General features: G+C 45.5%; 2 protein-coding genes across 2 annotated transcripts in view; one reads left to right on the top strand and one right to left on the bottom strand.

Moving 5' to 3' along the window:
* The window catches only part of LOC142566059 (ELMO domain-containing protein 3-like), a 36,182-nt gene that overhangs the window by 2,682 nt on the left and 9,583 nt on the right, over window positions 1-23,917 (top strand). The gene's annotated exons all lie outside the window — the stretch shown is intronic.
* The window catches only part of LOC142566060 (ADP-ribosylation factor-like protein 3), a 26,994-nt gene extending 3,077 nt beyond the window's left edge, over window positions 1-23,917 (bottom strand). Inside the window, exons 1-4 of the mRNA XM_075676790.1 lie at window positions 23,718-23,917; window positions 22,832-22,975; window positions 15,598-15,714; window positions 13,041-13,277 (exon numbers count right to left, since the gene is read on the bottom strand). Coding sequence (XP_075532905.1) covers window positions 13,041-13,277; window positions 15,598-15,714; window positions 22,832-22,975; window positions 23,718-23,720 — 501 coding nt within the window. The 5' untranslated portion in view covers window positions 23,721-23,917. The remainder of the gene's footprint in view (window positions 1-13,040; window positions 13,278-15,597; window positions 15,715-22,831; window positions 22,976-23,717) is intronic.

The following is a 23,917-nucleotide window of genomic DNA, read 5'->3' as shown; positions in this document are numbered from 1 at the left end:
ACGTCGCCCCACCGACGGCCGCGAAAGAGAACAGCACGCAGTCACGCGATTTCTCCCTTTCTCTTTTGGTGCGGAGGCATGGATGCGGTGCCGGACAGCGCGGAGGCTGCGACTGGGCATGAAGAGTTTGAAGCAGTGGCGCTTCTGTTGCTTTTGTGCTTTTCCGCGTGTTATCGGACGGAGTGGCTGCTGTGCTTCGGGCCGCATTCTTTTTGTTTGCGCCATTTTGCCTAGTCACAGCGAGCTGTCTCGCAAGCGGAAAGCACTCTCCTTTAAAGAGATATTAGACATTCTTCGAAAGGTCGATGAGGATCCCAAGAGGAAGCGGACAGAGTTGGCTAAGGAGCTGGGCCTCGCAACGTCAACACTGAGCACAATTGTTGCACAGCGAGACTCCATCGTGAAAAGTGTGCTTTCATTCAACGCTCGGCAAGCGAAGACTGCTCAGCACGTGAAGCTTGAGGGGACTCTCCTGACTTGGTTTAAAGAAGTAACCGCAGCTGGTGTAAATATTGACGGTAAAGTTTTGCTGGAGAAAGCCGACGAGCTTGCACTTGCTCTGCACATCGCTGGATTCCAGGCCTCAAGTGGGTGGCTGCAGCGTTTTAAGACTAGGCACGGTCTCTGTTATAAAAGCGTTTGCGGCAAAGCGAAAAAAGCTAACGAGGCAGTTGTCAGCGACTGGCTAGCGAAGCTGCCGTCACTGATCGCAGAGTATAAGCCTTGTGATGTTTTTAATGCTGACGAGGCCGGTCTGTTAACCTGCAACCCGAGAAGAGCCTCTGTTTAAAAGGCGAAGCATGCAAAGGACGCAAAAAAAGCAAAGAGCACATTACGGTTCTCTTATGCTGCAACGCCGATGGATCGGATAAACTTAAGCTCACGGTAGCTGACAATTTTCAAAAGCCCCGGTGCTTCAAGCGCGAGAGTCATTTGCTGTGTGTCTGTCAGGCAAACAAAAAGGCGTGGTTGGTTCATGGTTGGTTGGCGTGGTGGCGTGGTACAATAAATGTTCAGCGGCGTGAGGAAATTGAAGAGCATTTGTACTGGTACTAACGTTCACACATTTATGTCATTCTGTGCTATAACAATGGAGATCTAGTCTGTTGGAAGTTAAGCAAAGGTCGCTGGGCTGATTGTCATTGGGGGCCTACGCTAAAGCCACAAATGAGGCAGTGCAGCGGGACATGGGTTTGGCCTGTGTTCAAGTCTGAGAAGTGCAGAGCAAAATTAGATTTAGAGAAAGACTCGGGAATGTAGATGAAAGGAAATGAGCGGCTCATTTGCACAAATATCTATATCATGAAAGCGTGGGCACAGAATGGAGGAAGAGTTTAAAGAATTTGGCAAAAAGTACAGGGTAACCCAGAGTCATCAAAAAGAAAGCGAGGAAAACAGAGATGGTAAATTGGATGCCAAGGATGGAAACCAAAAACGCCCATGAAGATTTACAAACACTGTAAGAAAAAAAAATTTGGAAGAAAAAAATCTGTTTAATAATACAAAGAGCAAAGCCTTGCTATTCAAGGCCCAAGCTGGCTGCGCAGAGGACAAAACATACTGGTGTAAATATTCGGAAAAGGATGAGACCTGTCTTGCTACAGCAATAGCCTGGACACAACTTTGCACATCACAATAGAATGCCAAGATATTCACCCAGGAAGCACCTTAGGGGATGTTCACCTTCGAGAGACAGAGATAGAAATAAATTTATTTTGCCCAAAATGTGGTTAGAGGGAGTAATGACTGGAGGTCTCTCGCCTCCCCCCTTTATACCGCGGCTGGCAGCCCCTGGGCCGCAGCAGCGTCTTCAGCCATTTGGACTTTACTTGCTTGAATATCTGGGTTTCCCATTGCTCCTAATCTCTTATTATTAAAGTTCGTCAGTGTTTCTGACCTCTTATTGTTAATATATTCTTTCTTTGGGCATGCCCAGATTATTTGTTCAAGGTCCGCTCTGTTGTTACAGTGCTTACACATGTCTGTGTATGTGCCAGGGTGATAGTGACTGAAGGCAGTGGGGATGGGGAATGTTTTGTATTAGGCGCCAAGCCACTGATTGCCACTTGCATAAGGAGCAATGTGCCACCAGGTACCTAGCCCTGGCTAGCCTGTAATGGTCTGGGATTTCCCTATAGGACAACAGCCTATCTCTGGCCGACCGGTGGATTGTGAATGTGTCCGTGTTGGTGACGTCATCTAGGTCTGCGAAACTTCAAGCCACATCATGCGCGTTCACGTTGCCTGGCAGGCCTGAGTGGTCTGGTGCCCAGATGATTTGTATACTTCTGACTCGGTCTCTGTGGAAACTAGCCCGGAGGATGTTGTGCACCTTTGGCAAGATGCGTCCTTTCATCATCATCATAATCATCAGCCTGTTTTATGTCCACTGCAAGACAAAGGCCTCTTCCTGCGATCTCTAATGACCTAATTTCATCGCTCCACCTAGTCTTCTGCCATCCTCGACTGCGTTTCCTTTCTCTTGGTACCCATTCTGTAACCCTAATGGTCCAACGGTTATCTAACCGGCGCATTGCATGACCTGCCCAGCGCCATTCTTTTCTCTTATTGTAAATTAGAATATCGGCTATACCCGTTTGTCTCTGATCCAAACTTCTCTCTTTCTGTCTCTTAACGTTATGTCTAGCAGTCTTCATGCCATCGCTCTTTGCACGGTCCTTACCTTGTTCTCAAGCTTCTTTGTCAGTCTCCCAAGTCTCTGCCCCATATGTCAGCACTGATAAATTGCACTGATTGTACACCTTCCTTTTCAATGATAACGGTAAGCTTCCAGTCCGAAGCTGACATTGTGTGCAGTATGCCATCCAACCCATCTTTATTCTTCTATGAATTTCCTTCTCATGATCAGGGTTCCCTGTGACTAATTGACCTAGGTAAACGTACACCTTCACAGACTCTAGAGGCTGACTGGCAATCTTGAGCTCTTGTTCCCTTGCCCGGCTATTCATCATTGTCTGTTTCTGCATATTAATCTTCAACCCCACTCTTACACTCTCTTTGTTAAGTTCCTGAATCATTTGTTGTAACTCGTCTGCATTCTTGCTGAATAGAACAATGTCATCGGCAAACCGAAGGTTGCTGAGATGTTCGCCATCGATCCTTACTCCTAAGCTTTCCCAGTTTAATAGCTTGAATATTTCTTCCAAGCACGCAGTGAATAGCATTGGAGAAATTGTGTCTCCCTGTCTGACCCCTTTCTTTATAGGTATCTTCCTGCTTTTCTAGTGTAGAATTAAGGCAGTTGTAGAATCTCTGTACATGTTTCCCAGGGTATTTACGTAAGCATTCTGTACGCCTTGATTATGTAATGCCTCTATGACTGCTGGTATCTCTACTGAATCAAATTCCTTTTCGTAATCTATGAAAGCCATATAGAGAGGCCTTTGTACTCTGCCGATTTCTCGATAACCTGATTAATGACATGGATGTGATCCATTGTAGAGTATCCCTTCCTGAAGCCAGCCTGTTCCCTTGGTTGACTAAAGTCCAGTGTTGCCCTTATTCTATTGGAGATTATTTTGGTAAATATTCTACATAATACTGGGAGTAAGCTAATGGGCCTATAATTCTTCAATTCTTCGACGTCTCCCTTTTTGTGGATTAGTATAATGTTTGCATTCTTCCAGTTTTCTGGGACCATTGCAGTCGATAGACACTTTGTATAGAGAGCCACCAGTTTTTCTATCATTACGTCTCCTCCATCTTTGATTAAATTGACTGTTATTCCATCTTCTCCTACTGCACTTCCTCGTTTCATGTCTTGCAAGGCCCTTCTGACCTCATCGCTAGTTATAGGAGGATTTTCTGTATGTTGTTCATTACTGTTTCTAATGGAGGTATCCCGACTCCTCTGGGTATTGTACAGGTCAGTATATAATTCTTCCGCTGCTTTTACTATATCTTTGAGATTGCTGATGATATTACCCTGCTTATCTTTCAGTGCATACATCTTGGTTTGTCCTATGCCAAGTTTCTTTCTCACCGATTTCAGGCTGCATCCTCTTTTTACGCTTCTTCAGTCTTTCTCACGTTATAGTTCCGGATATCTCTTATTTTCGCCTTGTTGATCAGTTTTGACAGTTCCGCAAATTCTGTCTTATCTTTTGAGTTTGACACTTTCATTCTTTATTGTTTCTTTATTAGGTCCTTTGTTACTTGGGAGAGCTTGCCTACTGGTTGCCTTGGTGCCTCGCCTCCTACTTCATTTGCTGCCTCTGAAGCCAGTCTAGTTACATTTTCATTCATTATCTCTATGTCATCTTCATCTTTCTGTTCTAATGCTGCATATTTGTTTCCAAGTACCAGCCTGAATTGGTCTGTTTTTACCCTTACTGCCTGTAGGTTGACCTGTTTCTTCTTGACCAATTTTACTCTTTCTCTCTTCAAATTGAAGTGAATTCTAGCCCTCACTAACCTATGATCACTGCACTTTACCCTACCTATCACTTCTACATCCTGCACTATGCTGAGACCAGCAGAAAGAATGTAGTCAATTTCATTTCTTGTTTCACCATTAGGGCTTTTCCAGGTCCACTTTCTGTTGCTACGCGTCCTGAAAGATGCGTTCATTATTCAAAGCTTATTCCTTTCTGCGAATTCTACCAGCATCTCTCCTCTAGCATTCCTAGAATCGACAGCGTAGTTGCCAATTGCTTGTTCACCAGCCTGCGTTTTCGCCACTTTTGCTTTGAAGTCGTCCATTACTACAGTATGCTGAGTTTGCACTTTTCTCATCGCTAATTCAACATCTTCATTAAACTGATCTACTTGCTCATCGTGACGGGATGTTGGAGCGTAGGCTTGTAATACCTTTAATCTATACCTCTTATTAAGTTTGATTACAACTACAGCTACCCTCTCATTAATGCAGTAGAATTTGTCAACATTGCCTGCTATATCCTTATGGATTAGAAATCGTACCCCATATTGCTTCTTATCTGGCAGACCTCTATAGCACAGGACATGGCCATTATTCTGCAATGTATAAGCCTCACCAGTTCTTCTAATCTCTTCAAGGCCGATGATATCCCAAACAACGTCTGATAGTTCCTCAAAGAGTCCTGCTAAGCTAGCCTCACTCGACAGAGTTCGGCAATTAAAGGTTGACAGGGTCAGTTTCCATTGGCGGCCTGTCCAGACCCAGAGATACTTAGCACCCTCTGCTGCATTACAGGTCTGACCGCCATCTTGGTCAGGTGCTCCGCAGCTGCTGGGGACTGATGACCATGGGTTTATTGAAGGAATCATTTGGGAGGTAGTGGCCGAATACTGCACCAGGGAGGCCAATTCCTGTTCTGGTGAGGGAGTGGCTTTGTTGAAGCTTAGTGGGCCTTCCTAATTTGGTTGTACCTGGATTAGTATAGCCCCACTCGCTCTCGGCATCTTTTGCCGGTGTCAGGCATCACTCCAAGCCTGCAGATGTAGTGATGCGTCCTTTAGCATAATTTAATATGGTGGTCTTGGAATCACTTATTATTATTTTATATTTGGAAGAGGTTTTCATTGCTAGTGCAATGGCCACCTCTTCTCCTACCTCTGGTGTGGTTGTTAGGACTGTGCGGGAAGCAGTTGCATCTCCTTGATTATTGCCTACTGCCACTGCCACGGTATCTTGTGCATATTTAGCTGCATCCACATAAATCACATATTTAGAACTTTGAAAACTTTTACGTAATGCTTTGGGTCTTTCCTTTCTTCGTTCTTTGTTATGCAAAGGATGCATGTTTTTGGGTAATGGTGGGATATCTGTTTTGATGTTGGTTCTGGTTCCTTAGTTGATGCTCTGTGATAGTAGAATTCGTCTTCTGGTTTGGCTTTTGGAGAGCTTCTCCATCTGGGTAGTTCTGTGAGCTTCTATCAATTCTTGTTATGGAGTCCCACTGCCTCAAAACGTTCGTTTGAAGTGGAGAATCATTGGGATTCAAAGCGAATGGAAGCATCAACTGCTCAGCTGTCGAGATAAGCAAGAGATGGTTAGAGCATTTGTGCGAAAAAAAAGCAGGGAAGAGATCGAAAGAACCAGAGTCGTTACAGGCATAGGTAACTGTACAATATAGATTTTAATGAACAGAGAAAAAAAGATTGAGGAGAGATCGGCGACATGCTAGACTGCAATATATGTAGTAAAATGTGATTAGGTCAAGCAGGTAACTATTTGTCGCCGCCCATTTCTAAGTGGATGCCAATAGAAATTATCATCACGCTGGGTTTTCGTTCAACTGACAATGCCAACGAAACAACGCTGCTTGAAATGAAAAGGCTGTTTTCCGAGTGGTGAGCTCTTGTACGCTGCTAGTGAACCCCATTCAGAGACAGGTGGTCGCCCTCCCCTTATTTAAAGCAAATAACCTTTCCCCGCTAAGGGCATGAGCTCTCCTGCAACAGAGTTGCAGCGTGCGGTCGTCGTAGAATGCCAACTAGATTTTTGAGACGTTGTGCGAGAGCTTTGTGGTGTCTGAAGGTTTCGACTGTTCAGCTGTTACGGTCTGTGGCGGTGCCGTGTTTCTCCCACGCCTGGCCTGGCGGATGCAGGACGCATTCGTCACCGGAGTCCATGTTGTACTCGTATTCAAGCACACTAAGTTGCACATCTCATGTCGAAATGTGCCATTTCGGCTTCACTAAAACCGACTCCTACAATGCGTGGGATCTGCATGAGCGAATCCGAGGAGTATGTCATACCACCGCTGTCGTCACACTGTTGCGATTCCGTTGTCGTGCTGTCATGCCATCTACAAAAGTGTATCGACTCTAATTTGTGCCACCGTTATGTCCGCATGTGGCTGTTCGCTTACTTTGAAAATAATCTGCGATGGTTCCTGAGGAAAAAAAAAAAGAAAAACAAATTATTTTATTTTCTCTGGCTAAAGTAGATTACTCGCCTGGCCGCATACACTTTAGCTCCACAGCCACCGTCTCGAGACGAAGGATGTAGGCGCGAAGGACGAAACTTGCCACTGAAGCCCCCTCAACAAACAGCGTGCAACTTGGAGTACCAGAAATGCGAAACATTTAATGCTGTGCTGTGGAGCATGTAAATTATAAACCCAGTAGTAGTAGTGGTCAAAGGTAAGGATAAAAAACTGGCTCTCCCGTAATCAAGAGTAGATGCATAGAGTTTCCTGCAATATACTAAAGGGAACTCTGGCGCTGGAGTCATTGACCCACCATGGGAATTATGGGAAGCAAATGGATTTGTCTGATCTTCATGCTTGTGGATTCAGACATTCTTGCGGCTTTGTTTATTACGCTTTATATGCCTTCATTGTCGTAAATTTCAGAGCAATTTATACTCTTAAAAGTGCAGAAGACACTGCAAACACGCACAATCAATTCTAATTGCAATGATTGAGCTTGTCGAGGTGGCCAAATCGAAATGCGCCATACATCCCAAGGCACTGGCATGTCTGCGATAAATTCATAAGGGCATTTCGCATCGCTTGTCAATGCATGGGTCCGTGGCGTAATGGTTTCAGTATTGGGCTTCTGTGCTAGCAGTCCATGTTCGAATCCTGCTTTCGGACAATTTTAATAATGTTTATTTAAGTATTTATAATGCAGTACATTGTTGAAAATGAGTTTACAAACTCATCAAGCCGATTGAAGCCAGAAGGAGGAAGTTTAGGCAAATCCATGTACTTCCCGCAATTCCCACGTTCGGTCAACCGCTGTCATTGCAGCTCCCGTAGACACCAGCACCAGAATTCCCGCTAGTAATTATTGTATGAACCTCTATGAGTAGATGTAAGCATGAAATGGCGACGATACTAGCCACAATCTTAAAATGAGTGTAGTGCATGTTCGACACGGCACATTACACCGCACCACGCCATACTGTGCACTGCACTGATCCATATGATCCATATGGACGCCGCCAAACTAGAAGAAAAGCGCCTGAAGGAGGTGCGACAAAAGGTCTCGGGAAATCTCGATTGTTGCTCCGTGATCTCGCCGCAGGAGATCAAGTGTTGGGCCGCCACTGAACAAAGGGCTGGCATCACGGAGCGTTCGCTTCCCTAGGCTGGCTGCGTGACGTAATGTTCTTTCCCAACTTATTCCTTCCTCAATGAAGGCAAATGAGCGCATCAGACGCTTCCGGCGCCATGCCACGCCGCAGCTCGGCGAGCGCTGTAGATCCACAGCAAATTCTATTTCCCAGAACTGAATTGTATGGCGTCCTAGTATCTGTCTTTTGAACGTCCGCCATTGAAAATGACAAATAAAACCAGTATACTAGAAGTTGCAGCTTGAGTGATATTGTGAACAAACATTAGGAAGAACTCGGAAGCAATATTTTTTGTAATCTATTTGGGGGTAACTATGGTGAGAAACTAGCATATGCAATGCGGTCCTGTGTATAGTGAACTAGAATACTTAGTCCTGTGCAAAGGGCGCGAAGGGGGGGATCTCGTTTTGTTCTCGCAACTTGCCCGGATATTCTCGTTTGAGTGCCCAGATAGCAGCTCTGGCTTTTGGTTCAAGGTCACTGGAAGGTCGCCGACAGCGGGAGCTAAAATCATTTCATGCTCAATACGCGCCAGACATGAATCCAATTGCTACTATGTTCAATCACGGGTCGCATTCAGCTATCGCTGTTGTAATGTGCGTTGCATAGGGATGCGGTTTATATTTTATTTTTCTTCTGGTACTTGCTTATGCCAACCATTACTACTTCCTCTGCCAAAGGCAAATCAAGTTCTCCTAGGGCGCAAAAGAAAAATTTCTGTTCGCACAGTACCGTTGCGACGAACTCGCGTTTTTTACACCACTACTGAGGGCGCGCCTCCTCTCTTAGAAAAGGCTCTTTGAATACTCATGTAAGCAGGTTCTACTGATCGTTTTGTACCTGAGACTTCCCGAGGAACACAAATTGCTACTGCGGCAGCCGTGGACGTCAGAAGAACGCACCACAGCGACGCGAACAGCGCGTTCCGGTTATTCGGGGCTGGTTGCGAACAGCGGACCTATCCTGTGCGCGTTTAGATGCGCATTGCAAGTGGGTCGGGCTGAGTCAACATATGCACAGTCGGGCTAGCTCATCCCTATATTCGAGGCTCCTTCATGCCCCCGACCTGGAAGCGTTTCGCAACAGACAAATATCAGCCCGAAAAACCCACTCGACCCGCTATTGTGGGGTTCGTGTGAACGCCCTGGCTAATTGATTACAAGGCTACTCTTGAGGTGAGTATATCGATCGGGCTTTTTTTAAATTTTATTTATTTATTTATTTATTTATTTATTTATTTATTTATTTATTTATTTATTTGCTCTGTTATCATTTCGGAGAAGAGTCGCGGATCAAAACGAAATAATTGTACCAGTCCAGACCGCGTGGAAACCTGACCACACGAACACCCGCCCGTGAAGGCGCAAATAAACATTAAAACGCCCCCCCCCCCCCTCGCACCTTAAAAAAAATATTAAAAAAATAAATCTTAGAGCGCGGGTCGTGTTTCGATGGGAGCCAAATGCAAAAAGCGCCAGTGTACTGTGCATTGGGTGCGTGTAAAAGATCCCCAGGGGGTCAGAATTAATCCGGAGTCCCCCACTACGGCGTGCCTCATAATCATATCGTGTTTTTTTCTTTTTGCACGAAAAACGCCAGAATTAAAAAAAAAGCTCAAAACTAACCCCCCTCCTCCTACCTCGTCAAAGATAAAGTGCGACAAGCGGCTGGAGAATTTCGCGAGTGACTCTGGTCACTAATCGATTGCAAGCTCAAATATGCTGATCATACTATGGAACTGCAGCCTGGTATGCATGGCAGGGATCTCTAGTATCAATTGTTACCTTCCTTCTCAATCTCCCTGCAGCGACCCTTGCCGAGTCTCGCACGAAAGTGACGGCGAAAATGAACTGCGGAAATCCTCGAACGGTGATATCTACAAACGTGTGATAACTCGAAATGCTTGACTTTCTTTTTCTTTACTGTATGCTGCCGACCAAATAAGTGCGCTACAGAGCCTGAACTCCCTTTGAGAGAGCAACAAATTACATATTCGACCAGGAAAGGCGCCTAATACAGCGTGGCTTCGGATGGGATGTCTCGAAAATCTGAGGCGGTAATCTCGTACGTGGTACTACACCACTGACTCATGCACACGCACTGTAACCGCGCCACCGGAAGCTGAGTCCATTGAGCGCGCGACGGGATAAGCGGGGAAGGGAGGTAAGAGGTAATCACCGCGCAGTGTGTTTCGAGGGAAGCGGCAGCAGAGAACGAGGCCTAATAGGAAGCTTTAGCTCGGGTTCTCCTATCTAAATGCACGTAAAATGAGAATAGGTTTTTCTCGGCAACCAGTGTACAAAATTTGACGATGTTTAATGCATTTAAAAGAAAACCTTAGTGTAGTGACTGTTGGTTTAGAATTTTTGATTTAGGTCGTCATTTTTATTAAAGATTGGCGAAAATCGCAGATCTCAGAAAATGAAACTATCAAGTTTACAACTCTCTAACTCAGCAATGAAAATAGATATTGCAATTATGTGAATTGCATCTAATAGTACATCTAAAGCGGACAAATTTGATAGGTTATACATGAATCTAAAAAAAATTTAGAAATATGGAAATACAGCTTTTGCAGAGCCCTTGTACACAGCGTAACGAATTCACATAAGATATAGATTGACATATCGAATTTGTCCGCTTTTAATGATCTAATCTATGCCGTTTGCCAAACCGCAATATCTGTTCTTGATGCAGAGCCATTAATTTGTAAACTTCGTGCTTCTATTTTTTCGAACTTCGAATTTTTGAAAATTCTTTTAACAAAATTGAGGCGCTGACTAGAAATTCCGCTTGAAACAGTCATTATAATTTACCTTTCTCTCTCAATTGCAACAAATTTCATTAATATCGGTCCGGGGGTTATCTTGGAAAAGCGTTTCTGCGTTTTACATGTATTTGAATAGGCCGCGTCGGAGTTGGGCACGTGTCGAATGCGGAGAAGTGCAAAATGAAGGATGGAAAGCGCAATCTGGAGAGCGCGGCCAGCTTTCGTCGCGTGGTCTTCAACCGCTGCATCGGAATGACAGGCCCGCGCGTGAGTGGTTTGTGATACCACGTGGCCATCACCTCTTGGGAGCGTTAGCCAGCGCCACCACTCGCAAACCTTGGCGGCAGACGTGGAACATCCTTTCTGCCGCATGCGTCATGAGTACGTTATCTTTCTGGGTAAAGGCAAGTGGTCAATCGCACGCGTAATGCGAAGATGTGGGATCGTTCCCCACCTGCGGCAAGTTGTTTTTTTTTTTTTTCATACACTTTCATGGCCATTAATTTATCATTTTAGTACAAGTAATTTCCCCTATGTTTTCCTTGGTGTCTTTGTTTGTTGGCTTCCCATTTATGCATAAACTATTTTTCAACTTCCTTAGAAAATATCGAGGGCCACCGTGGCTATGAAATCTTGACATCGTGTTTGAAATCTTGAAGCTGTTTCGTGTGCTTGCTCTAGAGCCTCAACGATTTGACTGCATGCATTATCAAGCTTCCTTTCTATGTACCCGAAAGCGGGCTTCTCCTCGGCAAGGCAGTTTTGACCAAAGAGCACCCTTTACAGGGAACAAAGTCTGACGACTCCGCCGTTGCTGTCACTGCTGAGTGCGTCGCTGACAAGGGTGTGCAGAATCGAGTGCCGGTGACGTTGTTGCTCCTATACTGTACTCCTGCGAAGCATCCTTGTGGAGTTTACGCTTTGCTGTGTGCACGCTTGTGAGGCTAGCGCATTCTGAGGTTGTGCGCTCCCTAGGGCTCTGCAGTCGCTTTCCCTGTCTTTTCACAAACCTTCTAACTGAAACCACTCACTGTGTCTGGAAAGCCTTGGATAGTGCATACAGGTACAATTTCTGAATTGTGTATGAAAGAATTTTACTACACATGGATTCGTTTGTTATTTTGTGCTGTTGCTTACAAAACGTTTGATGAGACGTCACGCCTTAATAGCTGTCTTTTTCTGTTGAAAAAAAAAAGTGCAGATTCTGCGCACTGTGGGAATCGATGTTGTGCGCAGCATTTTGTAGGCACCAGGGTATCAGTCATTGTTTGGGGCTTGCACAACCCCAAACAATACCATCGCGTTTTTGTAAATTGAGTAGTTGTGTACGTGTGTGTGTTTGCGAGCGTACCTGTGTGACGACAGCAGCACGACGACAACCACGTCGAAGACGATTGTACTGCAGCAATGGTATAGGATATCTTCGCTGGCCGTTCGACACGAGCTTACTACATGACGATCGTTGGTTTCTACATGGCTATGGGTGAGCGTAAGCGAGAGAAACACGGATTGTGACGTCATCAACAACTACGTGTTATACACTCGCACGTACCTATGGCTACGTCATGCGGTGTACGTTAAAACGACGATGGCATTTGTACTCCAGGGATGAAATTTTAAAGCATGATTAATTTGGGCGATAATGAAGTTGGCAGAACGTTTCCTTGTTTTTTTTTTACGTAGCGTAAACTGCTACGAGTAACATGCTGGGGAAAATGGGCCGGTCTCGGATAGAGTGCAGTCTGACACAGCGTCACAAGGCGCGAGTTTTCACGAGGAAAGAAGACGAGAAAGTGGCACGTGGTGCACGCGCCGAGTGTTTCAGAGAGCTGGCTGCATTTGGAACGAGAGAAGTAGGCGCGCGATCGTGGCCTAGTGGTTCGAGCACTGGGCTGCTGTTTACGCAGAGGTTCGGGTCTACCATCGGTCACACATTTTCTTTTTATTAAAGCGAAGCGAGCCAGGAATCTACCTACCGCAGAGTGACAAGAATAAGGCAAAGACTGCTTCACAAAAAAAAAAAAAAACGAAGAAGGGGGGGCGGGATACGTTACTCCAGTAGTGCGCACCGGTTCTCGCCAATTATGTTGAAGAGGCACGTGAGCATGTGGGGACAGGTCTGCAGCTGCAGCTAGCACCTGAGCTGTGTTGATGGCCGCGAGAACGTTCCGATTGGCACGACGTTGAGCGTTCTCCTGGTGCGGTGTCATATAACAACGATTTTAGACATCGGCGTTGACGTACCTTAAGTCCCTCGCCAGAGAGCGCACTGCAGGCCTGTATCTGCCAGGGCCGGTCGCGAACGGCGGGCAGGTTGAGGCCGTCGGCCAGCTCAGCGGCCGGCGCGCTGTGCACCAAGTCCTGTTTATTGGCCAGCACGAGCAACGGTACTCCCAGCAGCTTGTCCTCGGAGAGCAGCTCGGCGAGCTCCACGCCTGTCTCCTCGAATCGCGCCCTGTCCGAGCTGTCGATCACGTACAGCTGCACGAGGAACGCTTCAGAGCTGTGTGCGCACAGTGAACTTGCGATCAGGAGGTCACGTAAAATAAAGGTTTAAATGTTGATTGCGCCTGGTGCACGTTACCGCAACGATTATTCTCTCTCCCTCTTCGTACAAATAGACAGGAACGCGTGGAAGGATGACGCAAGCACTGGCTTAACTTAATGTTTCATTCTGCACTCCTACTGGGACAGAAACTTTGAGTACGAAGGAAGTTTCACAGGAAACTAGAATCAAGCATCGCGGGCACCCTCATTAGCGAGGCGGGATGACATAATGAAACGCGCAAAAGTCGGCAGTACAACGAGACAGGGGAGTGCACGTCCAGGTGTTATCGACAGTGCGTGAATGAAGAAAGCAGCCAAAAGAGAGGGGTAACAAAAAGGGGAACTAGCCGTGGTCGATGAGGTCGTCTGCCACGAAAGACGCGATGGAGGGAAGGGCTGTGCGAGGTGCGGAAAGTGTTACGGCGGCGAGGGCCACTAAAGAAGAAAAGAGTGGGGAGGGAGAAATGGTGGCGTAGCGGCTGGGATTGTGAGCGAAAAAGGTATAGAAAGAAAAAGTTGCCTCTACGAAAAAGTATAAAGAAAGGACAAGAAAGAAAAAAAAAGTTGCCAGAAAAAAAAAAAGTACTTCGCGAAAAAAAAAGGGGGGGGGGGGGGAAACCGACTCCGCAATCGTTCGTTGCTTGAACAAATATTCGCTCACGGCCATTGATATGCATCTGCCTTTGCTGTGAGCAAATGACATTTGGAAAAGATAAGAGAAGAGCTTAGTAAGGCGTTTACCGGAACATAACAGCTGTTTACGGGTGAGATGCCTCAATTCGTCAACGACATGCGTGATCCTTGCGGCGTCCTTCACGGCTAAATGCCGTTTATTTCCTATTGGGCTTCTCCGAGCAATTTTTCCTGTCCAACAAACGCATAAGAGCCACGAAGGGACGTCGTCGCACAACCGCGAGGGAGCTACACGAAGCGCAACCAATAGCTGAGTTCGCAGCGACGCTATTTCTTCAGCGGCCGCTGCCAGGTTGAAGTTATGCGACGCTCTTCACATTTAGCGCAGCCTGACTCCCGCGACGGTAGCAGCTTAGCCCCGTTCACCTGACTTCGGCAGAGTCGCCGCGGTCACTGTGATACAACATGGTTGACACGCGGGGAAAGATATAAGGCGGCTTTAATATTGTCAATCAGATATTTGTAGCTGCAAAACTGCATGAATGTTGGATATAATTGGAGAACTTAATTATTGTTATTTAATGTACTAATTCAAACTTACTAAATTACTTGTAAATAACATTAATTGAACTTGATTTTGCTTCGAGAAGAGTGTCTTCCGCAATTGCAGACCATTTTGGTACAGGAGTGCGCGTGTTAGTCTGCGCATGTTTAAGTCTATTTCAAAGTACATTAACCCGGGATTCGCATTCAAGGGTCCATAAATTATGATGTTCTTTTCAAAATTGGTTCCCAATTTTTTTAGCGCTGCTCGACTAGTGCGAGGAATATTGCCGCGCGGACGTGCACGTATATAACCGCCGCGGCAGACAGGTGAATGGAGCTCTCTTCATCGGGTGAACTTGCACTTAGCAACAACACAACTCGGAGGCGGTGATATACAGCGGCAATGCAGTTGACGGTCGACGAAATGAGAGGCGAAATGCTCGCGGGTTTCGTTTCCGACCGCACTTCGGTGGCGGCGAAATGCAAAAGGACTTATCCGGGGCCCTCCACTAGACCGCATCCCTTTTTAGCACCAGTGTTATTTTGGCATGTTCAGCCCCAGGAATCAAATCAATGACAATGGCTTCCGATCGGCCCCTGTATAAACTGCAGGCCTCTCTCTCTCCCTCTAGGAATACAAGAATAACTGATACATCAAGGTCGTCACGGCCAAGAACTGAAACACAATTGCACTGCTAGCACTGCGAAGAAAACGCGCGGTAATAAAAACAGGAACAACGTAACACAGGACGAGCGAGTAAACAGGACAGCGCTCTGTCCTGTTTACTCGCTCGTCCGGGGCCGCTATTTTGTAGCGATGCCTTTTCAGATTCTATGCTTTTTCAGGCTTTTCGCGCTTGGCCAGTGGTCAGAGTGACGGTCTGCCCACATAATCAACGGGATCAGGCGGTCGTGTGTGGTGGATGATAAGAATAGCATAGAATAAGGCATAAGGCATCGCTACAAAATAGCGGCCCTGTGTTGCTCTGTTCCTGTTCTTATTCTAAGATGAACCAACCAGCCCCATTGAACGCGCGGTAATAGCTGAATAAAGAAGAAAAAGATCCGCACAGACCAGCACATCGGTGTTCTCGAAGTAGTTCTGCCAGTAAGGCCGAATCTTGCGCTGGCCGCCGATATCCCAGACGTTGAGCTTAAAGCCTTCGGCTTGCACACTCTTGATGTTGAAACCCTGCAGCAATGACAGCAGTGGGCGCCATTGTTACGGGCCGTGCTGGTGTGTGAAAAATTGGCTTGTTCGATTTGCATTTTCGTTTTCTTCGGTATTCGAAAGAGAAAATAAATTATTTGATGTCGATTGTACGGGCATGTCTTTATCCCGCTCGATACATATCTTTACTGCGGCATCAAGTCTATTATATGGGGTGATCATTTTTTAAGTGTTATGCAATTTTTTAAAATGGGCTGTTGCAGATACCATAATTTTAGTCCTTGAACTGGATTGTTCAGAGAGGCTGAAATTACTTGCACGAAAAATCGGAATGCATATTCGAATAATTAAGAAACATTTACTAATTAAATTCTTAATTATGTTGCGGTACATATTGCAATTCACGAATTGTAGCCGGTGAGTTTGTCATGCGTATCCACTTAGAATGAATTTCTGGAATGACACCAATTTGGAGATATGCATCATCAAACTTGCCATAAGAATGCACTGTTGGTCCACTTACTTTTTAACAAAGCGCTCTTTTATGCATTGAAGCACAAAAGTAAATGGAACGCCCATCTATTTTGTCCCAGACTTTGGGAAATATGATCCTGAAAGTGGTGTCATCCTGAAAATACATTCCAAGTGGATGCGTCTTGCAAACTCACCAGCTACAACATTGCCATATATGGCGTAATATAATTAATTAAGAAGTTAATTAGGTTAATATGTGTTTTGATTTTACGTGCTAGTAATGTCCGCCTCTTTGACAAATCCAGCTTAACGACAAGAATTATGCTATCTGCTACAGGCGATTTTTAAAAATTCCGTAAAACTTGAAAATGATCATCCTGTAGTATGATGACAACGACCGTTGCATATCGTGCGTTCCAGTAGAGGTAGAAAAAATTACTAGAGGCCTTTATTTTTGGTAAAGATGACATTTTGATGAGTGCGGCCTTCATATTTGAGTAGCCCGAAGTAATTTGTTGAACCACGTAATTATCCATATAATTACCAAAATTGCTAATTAAGATTTAAGACACGTTTTGCAATCGCGGAATTGAAACCAATCACTGGTCATGCCATGGCCGTTTGCCAGAAGACCAAACAAGCTGAGGCTTTGAAATATCTGCATAAGATGCGCACCGAAATAGATTCTCATTCCACGTTTTTCTTCTTTCCCGATGAGCATTTCTTGCGCATGGTGGAACAAAACTCCGTGGACCGACAGAGATTTTCATGGCGCATTTTCGCGGCAAACATATCAAAACTGGTGCTTGTTTAGTGATTCATACTGAATGGACGTGCTTTAAACACCGACTGGCTTCAATTACGTCATTACAATATGCACTCTAAAGTTACCATGGAGTTCATTACCGAATTAACTCCGCTTAGGTGCCCTTCATAAACCTGCAGACGCTCGTCGCTTTGGGACATAAAACCTCATTAATTGTTTTTAATAGGAACACATCGAAAGCACCTGATAGCGTTGGAATACATGGGTCTCTTACGGGGCAGCCACAATCGGAAACAGTCAGCGACCTTTACTTGTTGCTTGCATAAAAGTTTTACAACGCTTCTATAGACTTGCGTTGTCGTAGCCCATTATATACTGTCCCCAAAGCATGATTTGGGCAATGTCTATAGGCAACAATTACACGTTCGATATCTTTAGTTGGTGTTTAACAAACATCCCATATTAAATTACCTTGTTTTATTTTATTCATTCGACACATAATTTTGGTGGACCGGAGTACTGCTTGTCATTACAGATCTGCTCGAAGAACGAGTTGTGCTCCAAGAACTATTTCACCTCCCTGAGCTGCCCCAAAATTCTGAGGGCCGCTTCCACCACTGCTTTAGTAAAAGCCTGTTCATTCGTGGTATTTTAACGCAAGACGCGGCAGGACATCTGAGTTTCGGACGGTCTGCGACATGCTCCGGATTCACAAAAGTATTTGTGCAGGTAATTTCGGTCAGTTATAACTGGCTATACTGATAGAGCTTACACAGAACGGAAGCTTTATGAATCCGGCGGATGTTGTGGAAGTTCTTGTCACAGGCTATCCTAAACTCATATGTTCTGCCGCAGGGCCAACTTGTACTAAAGCAGGACAAGCGAGCAGGTTTTCTAGAGCGACGGTGGGAGCATGAGCGTCGTCATTGCTTGGCGGCTGAATTGAATGGAAGGAATGTGATGGAATGGAGTGGATGGTGGGGCGTTCACTTGCTTGCCACCTATTTGTGTGACCGATTATGTGCTATCTCCTCTAGTCTAGGGAGCCCACATGTAGGCTCTTTTCTAGTGTGATGACAGCATTTGTACGGGTGCTTGCGGCCGCCAGCTAAGTTAGCAGGTTAAACTTTCCGACAAATTATAAAATGTTGGAATCAAAATGGCAAAAGACCAGCCGACAGACCATGTTTCCGGCAACCTTTGGTGACGTGAAACTAATTAACCTTTTTCTGTAAACTTTGGCCTCAGCAGCCAGAGATATATAGCGTGTCTGAGCGCAGTACACGGCACGTCTACGTTTTAGTTAAAGAGGCTGGTAAGCACAGTCTTTATTACAGCACACTTCGCAAAACACCCTTTACATATTACGTACAAGTGGAAGGCAACGACAATGCCTAATGCAGTTCACATTCTTGGTGTGAGATAATACTACCACGAGCATGCCACCGTACCTTATAACTTGTTGCTTTTTATACCAAAACCTAATCCCCTTGCGTTCTGATATAGAAAGCGTGAAGAGTGATGCTGCCCGTGCAGCACACACAATTCAGAGGCTGGAAGCGCGTCTTGATGATGCCGAGAATCATTCTCGGCGCAACAATCTCATTTTCTATGGTATTGATGAATCTTCAGGGTCAGAGTCGTTCGCGCAATCGGAGCACATAATCATTGACCACTGTCGCAAACATATGAGCATCACTCTTGACCCAAAAGAAATCGAGCGCGCGCACCGCTTGGGCAATCGTGCAGCTAATCGTAACCGCCCCATAATAGTGAAGTTCACCTTTCATAAAACAAAAGATCTTGTTCTCTCTAACGGCCCTAAATTTAAAGGAACAAACTTCAGCGTTGGCGAGGATTTTACGCGTCCTGTTCAATTGGCCCGCAGACACCTTCTATCATTCGCAAAAAGCAAATCAGCACCTTACTCCCTGCGCTTTAAAACTCTGTTTATGGGTAATAAGCGCTATGTTTTCGATGAACGCACACAGAGTGTGAAAGAATTACAATAGCAGCCAACTCGACGCGGGAAACGCCCTACGGTATCGACACGAGCTAACCTCTACCTTTCCGTAATCTTCGCCAACGCACGCAGCTTCCTTCCTAAACGCGATATTCTGTCTAACCTCGTGTTGTCGTCTAACAGTAATTTGCTGATAATAACTGAAACCTGGCTCACTGACGATATTACTGATACTGAGGTTCTTGCTGACTTGCCGAATTTCTGCCTTTTCCGGAAAGACCGCGAAATCTCACGAGGTGGTGGTGTGCTAATCGCCGCGCATCACCATTTATCGTGCACGCTTGCAACCATTGAGACTGACTTGGAAATAATATGGCTAATCTGCCGCGCTTCACCACAGACTGTTCTCTTGGGCGTTTGTTACAGACCACCACATAACACTCCTGATTTTTCGCATAAACTTAATAACATCCTGAGCAAACTTAGGGAAAAACACCCTAACGCAGAAATCCTGCTTTTCGGTGACTTTAATTTTCCGCAAATCAACTGGACTAACAATAGTGCTTTAATCATAGGCAATGAAGCTGCTAAAGAATTTGTTAATGTGTGTCTTAATTTCAGTCTAACTCAACTTGTGCTAGAGCCTACGCGGGTTACAAAAGACACATCTAATGTACTCGACCTTATACTAAGCAGCCATCCTGACAGCCTATCGTCCATAACTTACCTCCGTGAGGTAAGTGATCATAAAGTAATCCATACCACCTTCAACTTTCAACCCATGCGACATCCAAAATCTAACAAAACTATATGCCTGTATGATAAAGGGAACTACGAAGCTATTAATTACGAGTTACGTGACTTCCTTTCTACTTTTGAGACATTATTCCATATGCGCTCGCCTCAAGAAAACTGGACACTATTTAAAAATAAAATTAATGAACTCGTAAACAAACATATACCAAGAATAACTATGCACACTAATCAAAATAAGCCATGGTTCACCAGAGATTTAAAGAAGCTTGAAAACCAAAAGAAACGTCGCTTCCGGCTAGCCACGCGTCTTGGAAGCACCGAGGCTTGGTCAAGATACTACACGGCAGAGAACGCCTACCTGAGTGCCCTTCGCACTGCTAAAAAATCTTTTTATAACGTCGACCTGCCCAAGCTAATTACTCAAAATCCTCGGCAGTTCTGGCGAATTTTAAATCCCAAAGAAGCTCGTACCATCAGCGTGACGAATGCAGCAGGCGACACCGCCACGGACGCCGAGTGCGCCGATATATTCAACACAGCATTTTTTTCCGTGTTTACAAAAGAAACTACCACTCCGGACTCTCCACTACCTACTAACATAACATCACATATGCCACCCATTGTATTTTCGGTAGATGGTATACTATCAATCATTGAAAAAAACAAATTATGTACTTCTTCTGGTGTAGACGAAATTAACTCAAAGATCCTAATGAATACTAAGCATATATCCGCGGCATGTTTCACTCTGTTGTTCACGCAATCATTGTCTACAGGTACTTTACCGGATGATTGGAAAGTGGGAAAGGTCGTTCCAGTATTCAAAGCAGGTAACAAAGACTCCCCCTTAAACTACCGCCCCATTTCATTAACTAGTGTACCTTGCAAAATCATGGAACATGTCATATACTCGCATATCATGAACTTTTTAGACTCGGAAAACTTCTTTCATCCTTCACAACATGGTTTTCGTAAAGGGCTTTCATGTGAAACACAACTAGCTATCTTCCTTAATGATCTCCACGTTAATCTTGACAACAACGTTCAAACCGATGCAATCTTTCTAGACTACTCTAAAGCTTTTGACACAGTGCCTCATAACCGCTTGCTAATAAAATTATCTAGATTGAACTTGGATCCTCTTGTAGTACAATGGATAAAAGAATTCCTTACTAATCGTTCCCAGTTCGTCTTTGTCAATAACGTCTCCTCCGAACCCCTCCCTGTCACTTCAGGTGTCCCTCAAGGCTCAGTCTTAGGACCGCTTCTTTTCCTAATATACATTAACGATCTTCCGCTGCATGTATCTTGTCCTATTCGTATCTTCGCTGACGACTGTGTGATTTATCGTACTGTGACTAACATCTCTGACCAAGCATCTCTCCAGAATGACCTTAATAACGTGCAGGAATGGTGCAACCGTTGGCAAATGGCCTTGAACCCTAACAAGTGCAAATTTATTTCAATTTCCCGCCGTCGTAATCCTTATCTGTCTACTTACACAATTGCAAACGTCCCACTAGAATCAGTTCTAACATATAAGTACTTAGGCGTAACCCTGTCCCACGACCTTTCCTGGAATGCGCATGCTACTAACGTAATCTCGTCAGCAAACAAGTCCCTTGGGTTCATGAGGCGTCATCTTCGTCATGCTCCACAGCACGTCAAACTACTCGCATACAAATCATTTGTCAGGCCACAACTGGAATATGCCGCCGCCATCTGGAACCCTCATCAAACATATATCATCAATGCACTCGAGTCGGTTCAGAATCGTGCGACTAGATTCATCCATTCTTCATATTCATATAACATCAGCGTTTCACACTTAAAAGCACAATCTAGCTTGGCATCTCTTGCTTTTCGTCGTCGCATCGCCACGCTCTCTCTTTATCACAAATTTTTTTACAGCTCACTAAGCCGCCCGCCTTACGTCACGCCATCATCTTCACGCATGTCACAGCGCACCAGCCATCAACTCCAAGTTTCTCGCCCTCGAACACGAACTGTCACTTTTCAATCATCATTTTTTCCTCGAGCTGCCAAGGACTGGAACGACCTACCCATTAATGTCGCTGCCATCACATGTCATTCACAATTTCTAGAAACTGTTGAAACTTGTATTTCAATGTAACACCTGCCTTTTCCTATGTTCACATGTTAACCACCCCTTATGTAATACCCCCCAACGGGGTCTTTAAGGTAATAAAATGAAATGAAATGAAATGAAATAAAAAGCAACAAGTTATACGTGTATAACGCGTATACTTGTAAGACACGTATACGTAGACACGTACACGTGTCGCACGACATGGAGGAGAAAAAAAATATAATTATAAGTTTGATGTGTTAAAATAAAAGGAAAAAACAACTAGTAGTATAGATTCATGCAAGTTTTGTGTGCGCATCGGATAAAACTAAATTAAAGAAATTTAATAGATCGCGTGCCAACATTGGTACGTCAGAGCGTGACAAAAAAAAAAAAAAATCAGGAATGCGCCGCGACTTCTAGCCAGATTGGGAATCAAAATGGCTAACTCTCCAAGTTTGGCAATAAACAGCGGTCAAAATGTTGGTGTTGTGACCACCCTAAAACAGAATGCAGCTTTGTGCTCAGAAGGCGAGGACGAAGGAGAAACTGAGACACAGGAGCGCAGGTGTGCCCCTGCGCTCGTGTGTCTCAGCCTCTTCTTCGTCCTCATCTTGTGCGCAAAAAGCTGCATTCATGTCCTACCAACATGCCCAAACAGTCACCTAAAACAGAGCTTGCATGTATGCTCCCTACTCTAGCGCACTCTAAACTCACTCCCCCCCCCCCCCCCTTCACTTCCAACGTCACTGGGTGAAAGGTGCCCTCAGCACTGGGAGGGAGAGAGACTTCGATGCCACTGGGAGGGAGCCACGCCGGCCCCCCTTGGGACCATCGAGGGCTGGCGTGGCTATAGGTTAAGGTGTCCGCCTTGAGTGACACAGTTGCAGTGTTCCCCTCTGCCTCACACCCACACATTCTTAGCGAGCACTGTCGCATAATATAAGAAGCGCTCTTGTCTGACCAAGGTGCCAACAACGTCACCGTGCATACAGTATACCGTTCACTGCGAAAGCGATCCGTCGGTTTTGCAGCATGAGCGCGCGCACCTTGGGAAGATCGCTCGCACTGCATCGAATAATTAAGCCACCTGTGTCGGCGTGATGTGCGTGATGTCTTCCGACGCCAACTTCTTGAGGATGGTTGTCTTGCCGGCGTTGTCCAGACCCAGCAACAAGATCCGCAGCTCGCGGTCGGGCGTCGACTTGAGCTTCCTAAGCAGTGCCAGGAGTCCCTGCGGGTGACCACACCTTAAAATACGCACACTGGATGTAGGCTCGACATGTGCTTGCTAAGTGGATGAAATCGCAGCAAATTTAATTAATTCATTCGTTATTACGTGAATGGCACTCCTATAGCTATCTCCTGCCAGTGGTGCTGCGTGTGAAATTAGCAACTATTTTACGTAGCGCGCCAGCCAGCTGCGGAAGCGAGCCACCCAGGCAAATTGGTCTGTCTGACAGCTGCAGTCACGCTACTGCTCGCAACATATGCTTTCATATACTACGTTGTACGAAGCATTCTGCACCAATGCTTACCGGACCAAAATACACTATCCATAACGTACCACTGATGGCATCGAGTCATGTAGCACATACGTCAAATAGTCAAATAGCACATACGGTATAATATATGAAATGTGCATACGCTGCCATGAACCGTAACGTAGAATGTCGCACGCGCTGTCCCAGTTCAGGCCGGACACTGTTCAAAGCGCGAGCATCGACTGTGTGCGCTTCCAACAGCACACGCCTCGTTTCGTTAGTCGCTGTGATCTCCTAGAAGCTCGGTGAGAGGCAAAAATTAGCACTCGTGCGGAGATGCAGATTGTCGTTTGGGCATCTTCTTACGGACGAGCGTGCATGATTACAAGGACTCGGAAAGTACCCGAAATCCACTGCTGAATATCTGCGGGTATCCAGCGGACGACGGCGCTCGTCTGTATGCGAGCAGCGCGCGATCAATGCGCCTCTCACCATTTCTCTGCGTTGCGCGACGCTCGTTCTGGAAGGGGCCTACTCCGATGCCCGGGAGGGAGATCGGGGAGGCCGGTGAAGTGATCCGGAAAACTGAGAGCGAAAGAAAAAAAAAATTGGCGCACCCTCAGGACTCTCTGGGACGGGGCATTTGGGCAGTGCTTTCACAAGCAGTAGCGCCTTCTGCCTTCGATAACCAT

This window comes from Dermacentor variabilis, unplaced genomic scaffold (assembly GCF_050947875.1).
Source record: "Dermacentor variabilis isolate Ectoservices unplaced genomic scaffold, ASM5094787v1 scaffold_12, whole genome shotgun sequence".
Classification (NCBI taxonomy): Eukaryota; Metazoa; Arthropoda; class Arachnida; order Ixodida; family Ixodidae; genus Dermacentor; species Dermacentor variabilis.
This window is presented reverse-complemented; position numbering and strand designations above follow the sequence as displayed.